The sequence below is a fragment of the Camellia sinensis genome, chromosome 4 (assembly GCF_055761805.1).
Source record: "Camellia sinensis isolate YWXY chromosome 4, ASM5576180v1, whole genome shotgun sequence".
Taxonomy (NCBI): Eukaryota; Viridiplantae; Streptophyta; class Magnoliopsida; order Ericales; family Theaceae; genus Camellia; species Camellia sinensis.
The window spans coordinates 150,728,945-150,736,254 of record NC_138964.1 but is presented as its reverse complement, the minus strand read 5'-3'; the positions used below and the strand labels follow the sequence as shown (position 1 = coordinate 150,736,254).

Below are 7,310 nucleotides of genomic sequence, written 5' to 3'. Positions count from 1 at the left end.
AATTATGGATTTTGATTTGTTATAATTTGTGCTAAAATTAAAAATTTTGATTTGTTGTGATTTGTGCTAATTTAAATTTTTTGATTTGTATTAAAATTGGAGATTTTGATTATGAATTTTTATTTTGATTTTTAGTTTTTTCAAACAGTCGTGGAGAAATATTTCAAAAGAAAATCAAAGTTGGAATCATCTCATCCTCAAGAAAAAGATAACAATTATTCTTTCGCAAAACAAAGTCGCATAGAAATCAACTTAGTAGACCCTCCTACAGATCCAAGACTACGACCTCGAATTATGGACTAAAATGCTAATGATCTAGACCAAATTCATAGGGCATATCTACAAAAAAGGCCTTGTCAACCTCGTGATCATAATTTTTCACAAAAATCATTTGGACAAAAACTCCGGCTATTTAATCAGGCTTGGTTTAGTGAATTTCCTAATTGATTGGAGTATAGCGTAGCCAAAGATATAGCATTTTGTTTATGTTGTTATTTTCAAACCTGATATTGGAGATCAAGCTGGTAGTGATTCTTTTGTTGGTGAGGGTTTCTCAAATTGGAAGAAAAAAGAAAAAATTCAGACTCATATTGGAGGTTCCAATAGTGCTCATAATCAAGTTTTGAGTAAATGCTAAGACTTGTTAAATCAAAACCAACATATTGAAACAATTTTTTTCAAACAATTTGATCAAGCTTGAATTGAGTATTGAACCTGTTTGAATTCATCGGTAGATTGTGTCAAATTTATTGTAAGACAAGGACTTGCGTTTCGTGGGCATGATGAATCTGAAAATTCATGTAACCAAAGAAATTTTCTTGAACTTCTCAAGTTTCTTGTTGATCATAATGAAGATGTCAAAGTGGTTGCATTGAGCAATCCTCCACAAAATCTCAAGTTGACATCTCCTGATATTTAAAAAGACATTGTAAATGTGGCCGCATTTGAAACTATCAATGTGATTATTAGAGATCTTGGTGATGCACTTTTTTCTATTTTGATTGATGAAGCCTGTGACATATCAATCAAGGAGCAAATGGCAGTTGTAATACGATATGTTGACAAAAAAGGCCAAGTGATTGAGCACTTTTTGGGTATTGAGCATGTTGCTAATACGAATGCTCTCTTACTTAAACAAGCTATGGAAAATTATTCTCCAGACTTGGATTGAGTATTTCCAGATAGCAGGGTCAAGGATATGATGGGGCTAGTAATATGCAAGGTGAGTTCAATGGTCTTAAAACACTTATACTGAAAGAGAATCCTTGTACATATTATGTTCATTGTTTTGCTCATCAATTGCAATTGGCACTTGTAGCTGTGGCAAAGAATCATAATCAAATTGCTTTACTTTTCACTTTGGTTTCTAAGGTGGTGAATGTTGTTGGAGCATCATGTAAATGTCGAGATATTGTTAGGGAGAAGCAAGCTGTAAAAGTTGCTGAGGCTTTAATACTGGAGAGCTATCTAGTGGGCAAGGCTTGAATCAAGAAACTAATCTTAAACGTGTTGGTGATACACGTTGGGGTTCATACTATGGTACTTTAGTCAGCTTGGCTAGTATGTTTTCAACAGTGATTGATGTGCTTGAAATGATTTCGGAGGATGGTTCAAATTCAGAACAACGAGCAGAAGCAAATATATTGTTGGACTCAATTTAATCATTTGAGTTTGTATTCAACCTTCATTTGATAAAAACGATATTGGCTATTACAAGTGAGTTATCGCAAGCACTACCAAGGAAAGATTAAGATATTGTTAATGTCATAAATTTAGTTGAAATTTCTGAAGTGTGGCTCCAAAAGATGAGGGAGAGAGGGTGGACATCTTTACTTGATGATATTTTGTCTTTTTATGAAAAGCATGAAATTGATGTTCCCCAAATAGAAGATATGTTTGTAGCTTGAGGGAGAAAAATGCGCAATGCTCGAGAAATTACAAACTTACATCACTATCGCGCTGAGTTATTCTGTATTGTTTTGGACATGCAAATTTAAGAACTAAAAATGCTCGTTTCACTGAGTCGAACATTGGGTTGTTACTTTGTGTGGCATGTTTAAATCCATCTAACTCTTTCTCTAGTTTTGACAGGAAAAAGTTAATTCATCTTGCTGAATTTTATCCCAAAGAATTTTTTTCAGTGGAGCTCATGGTACTTAATGATCAACTTGATACATATATTATCGACATGCTATTTTGTAGTGAGTTCTCAATGTTGAATGGAATTGCCGATCTTGCTAAGAAAATGGTAGAGACTGGAAGAGACAAAGTATATCCATTGGTGTATTTGCTCTTGACTTTAGCATTAATCTTACCTATTGCAACTACTACTGTTGAGAGGGTATTTTCAGTTACGAATATTGTGAAGAATTGGTTGCGGAACCAAATGGGTGATGAATGGATGAATGATAGCTTGATTGTCTACATTGAGAGAATTATTTTTGATGGCATTGACAATGATATTATTATGAAAAGATTTCAAAAGATAAAAACTCGTCGGAGTCAATTGTAAAAGTTTAAAATTAATTTTTTTTTTGTAATGAATGTTAATTTTTAATGTTTAACATTAGCTCGAAAAATTATTATTATGTTATTGTTATTGATTGGGGAAGAAAAATTTTGAAATTGTAATTAACGGGTGCCCCTCTTATATTAAATTCCTGGCTCTGCCACTGGGGGGGTTATTGAGCCACTGCATTGATAATTGGGCTGGCCAGAGGATTTGTCCAACCAAAAATTGAAACAATCACAAATCCACATGTTTGATGGTTAGATGTGTATACGTCGAAGCCTTGAACACTTTCAATGGAAAATAAGTTTGAGGGGTGTTTTGAGAAGTTGGTTAAAAGTTGATTTTTTGATTTTTTTTAGTTTTTCTTGAAAAAACGTGTAAAAAAATAGAGAGATGGTGTAATCCAAAAAAGCCAAAAAACAAAAAAACTAGCTTTTAACTAACTTGTCAAAATGGCCCTGAAGCATTGAGGCTTCGTTTCGGAAGTGGGTTGGCTTTTTGATTTTTTTGGCTATTTTAGCATAGGGCTAAAAGCCTGGTTTGGGAAGAGCTTTTGACTTTTTTGACTTTTTTGGTTTTTTGTGAGAGAAAAAATGTAATGATTATGGGTTAGATGTGATGTTTTGTCTTATTTGGCTAAAAAGTCTATTTTGTTTTTTGTGGCTATTTTAGCCAAAAAAAAGCTCCAAAACCAACCTCCCAAACATAGGCTGAATATCTTGAACATAACTTCTTTTAAAGCCTCGTTTGGGATAAACTATATAAGTGCAAATTTTTTTACATAAATGCACTTATTTAGATCATATCAATTAACATTTCCTCTTTACTTTTTTACATATCTTTTTATAAAAAGTCAAAAAATACACTTATTTAGAACATCTGTTTGTACAATTTGGTGTGTATTACTATATCAATTAGGTATAATTGAAACAATTGTGTGTGAATTCAGAGAAACAAAATATTTTAAATTCATTATGTGCTTTAAGAGATGAAGTGCACAGAGAATAAACGATATGTGAAAATAGAATTATTAATGTGGTTGCTTTGCAATGTATAAGTCAATTCAAATTTATCCCATGGCTAGGATCTTTCAGGGTGAGGTTTCTCTGTAGTCCAAATCTAAATTGGAGAGTGTTGGGCAAATTTATTGGGGCTATCATATGGTTCATTTTGATTATCTGAATTGTTTATTTTGTAGGACCCTTCATATATATCATCTACAAAAAAAATTTAAGCCAACATAATAATCGTAGCAAGTTCAATTTATCCTGTTTATTACCGATATATATTAATTTTTTCTCCTCATATTTTTAATCCAGCCAAAAAAGAAAAAGAATTAGCTTTCATTTCACCCTCTCTTTTTTCCCCTTGTCTTCTTCTTCTTCTTATATTTTCCCTTTTAATTTTTTTTCTTTTAAATGTTTTAAAAGCTAGTGGGAGAAAAAAAAAAAAAAAAAAAAGAGCCCTTGCAAAATACTAGAGAATAATCTCAGGTAACTAATGTGAACAATGTAATAATAAGATGACAAAGAAAAAGGCATAAAGAAAAAAAGAATATTATCTTAAAGAAAATTCCAAAAAAAAAGTACAATCAAATATATAATGGATCAAATGAAGAGATGTGACAAGATTTTGTTATGTTACATTTTGAAAAAAAAAAACTATGCTTACTTTAAAAAAAATAATTATAGATTAATTGAAAAATTTATAAAAAAATAATTATAGATTAATTGAAAAATTTATAACTTTAATTATTAATATTAATAAAATTTATATAATTATTTTTTTAAAATACACCAATCTATAATTTCTCCCAATATATACTTTGGCTCAACGTTAAAGATTCCAATTGAGTTTGGATTCTCTGCGCCAGGCATCCTGTTTTATTATGAGCACACTTTGCGCTCCACCACAATTTTTTTTTTTTTTTTTGATCGGATTGCACTCCACCTCAATGATCTGTTAAATTTATGGGATTTTTTTTTTTTTGAACAGATTATATTTATTTAAAGAGAATAATAGACCATTTATTTTAAAAATTATATTATTAGTTCATTTTTAAAATATAAATATAGTCAAACATTATGTCATCAAATCAACTTATTTTAGTTTATTGTTTTTACGTGAATGATTTTTTTGATAGATCTTATAAAATAAATAATTTAAATTAATTTTTAATTTTTTTTTTTTTTTTGTATGAAAGATCTTCTTATAGATCTTGCAAAATCAACCTCGAGATGATCTTAACAATTTCAACAGTACCTTTCATCCCAATTTATTTTCCAGAGAAGTTAGGCTTCTCTTTAATTAGAGAAAAACAATTGAACTGTCCAATTTACTTTATGAGATTTATCTCAAGTTTTATATTGAAAACCTATATAATTCATTTTATAACACCATTCAAACGTAACATTTATGGAAAAAATTAAATTGATGAGATAAAGTGACTTTTGATGTTCAGGTTCCATTTATTTCATCCTAAAAAAAAAAAATTGAAAAATATTTTACTTATTTTTTATTGTTTGATTGGCCAAAAAATAAGTAAAATATTTTCCAACAAATTGAAGGCAATTGACTTCCAATTTGGATTTCCGTAAGTTACCATCGATATTTTCATCAATGGGCTGTAGTTCAAACAAGCTGAGTCGATATGCTTACAATGAAGGATCGATTTATCATTATTTGCACAAGCCTTGTAATGATTTTTTTTTTAATACATTTGTCAAATTTTTTATTAGGTTCATTACCAAACATAGGAAAAAAAAAAAAAATTATTATTGAAATTATTTTACAAGTAAAAAAGTTTTACATAGAAAATAGTCTCAATCAACCAGATTTTTAGTAGGAATAATTTGTTAGGCTCCTCTGGTACTTTGGTGGTAGGTTTTTTCTATGAATTGGGTTAAATCAAGCTGGTAACTAATTACCCCAAAACCTGAGTCCACAAATGTTGTGATGACGCCGCAGAACATCCTTTTTTTTCTTTTTCAAAAAAAAAAATGTTAGGTAATATTTACAAAATTAATAATCTATCTATCTGTCTATATATATATATATATTATATAAGGAAAAATGTATTTTTAGTGAAGAGGTTGGTGAGAGTTTCAATATCTCATACTAATTTTCTTGATTTTCTTAATTTTAAATAATTAAGAAAATATCCATTGGCTATCTTTTATTTGATAATCTCACATCGGGAAAAGAATGAAAAAAAAATGAGTTGTTTTCCTCATATAAAGGGAATCTTCTTATCCCATATAGTGAGAAGCCTTGTGAGAGTTTCAATGTCTCATACTAATTTTCTTAATTTTCTTAATTTTAAATAATTAAAAAAATCTCCATTGGCTAGCTTTTATTTGATAATCTCACATCGAGAAAATAACGAAAAAATTAAGTTATTTTACTTATATAAAGTGAATCTTATACTCTTATCCTATTTAATATTGTAATGTTGTGCATGTTTCAATTTAATATAATTTAAATTTTAAAAATTTTAATTAATTAATTATGACCTAGTCGATTAGGCTAAATCATTTTTGATTTGACTGATTCTTGGTTTAATCGCGATTTCAGCGGTTTTATCAAAATATATTGATTATATTTGTTTGATTCGAAATAAATTAAAGATTGATCTGATTAAAGATTGAAAGACTGAGATTGCTTGATTAGAAATAAGCTTTCCATCTAAATAATTGTTAACTTTTATTTTATAATCCCACATTAGAAAAAGAAAAAAAAAAGTGAGTTATTTCATTTATATAAAGTGAATCTTAATAGTGTAGTATTGTATATATTTCAATTCAAGACAATTTAAATTTTAAAATTAAAATAACATTTAAAAGTTTTAATTAATTAATTTTTACATAATTTGGTTGGTCATTTGACCTAATCGATTAGGCTGAACCATTTTGGGTTTCATCGATTCGCCGGTTTAATCGCGATTTCTCATACTGATTTGATTAATTTTAAATAAATAATTTTTTTTCCATTTTCTAACTTCTATTTAATCATATGAAAATAAAACTCTAACTGGTTTATGATTTATTTCATAGTTGCACATCGGGAGAAGAAGAAAAAGTAAAGCTTTTTCACTATCTATCTATATATTATATAAGGAAAATAAGATTTATAAGGAAAAGTCTTCTAGGAGCTCAAAATCTTTATTTAAAAATTGTTGAATTTTCTTAATTTTAAACAATTAAGAAAATTCCCTTTAGCTAACTTGCATTTATCTTTTATTTTACAATCTACATTGGAAAAAGAAAGCAAAAGTGAATTATTTCACTTACATAAAGTGAATCGTATGCTCCCGTTTATATAAGCAAAATGAGATTTTTAGTGAGAAACTTTATGATCAATATCTCATACTTATTTTTTTTTATTTTCTTAATTTTAAACAATTAAGAAAATTCCTATTGGTTAGCTTCCATTTAACTTTTATTTTACTATCCCACATAGACGTTTTGATTTTAAAAATAATATTGTATGAGATTTTGAAACTCTCATAATATTTAGCTTTAAAATAATTACAATCCCACATTGAGAAATGAAAGAAAAAATGAATTGTTTTACTTATATAAAGTGTTATAATCCCACATCGAGAAAAGAAAAAAAAGTGAGTTGTTTCACTTATATAAAATGAATCTTATAAAGAGGGTTTTAAAGGAGAAGCTTCTAAAAGTTCAAAACCCCTATTTTAAAATTATTGAATTTTTTAAATTTTAAACAATGAAAAAAAATTTCATTGGTTAGCTTCCATTTACCTTTTATTTTACAATCTTAAATTGAGAAAAAAAAT

At 28.2% G+C, this 7,310-nt stretch overlaps 1 protein-coding gene across 1 annotated transcript; it reads left to right on the top strand.

The window, feature by feature from the left end:
* The first annotated feature begins 1,215 nt into the window (after nucleotides 1-1,215).
* Nucleotides 1,216-2,512, top strand: LOC145824132 (uncharacterized). The gene is made up of 2 exons (XM_082923727.1): nucleotides 1,216-1,474; nucleotides 2,142-2,512. Exons 1-2 carry the CDS (start codon nucleotides 1,216-1,218, stop codon nucleotides 2,510-2,512), a joined length of 630 nt encoding a protein of 209 aa, XP_082779853.1.
* The last annotated feature ends 4,798 nt before the right edge of the window (nucleotides 2,513-7,310 follow it).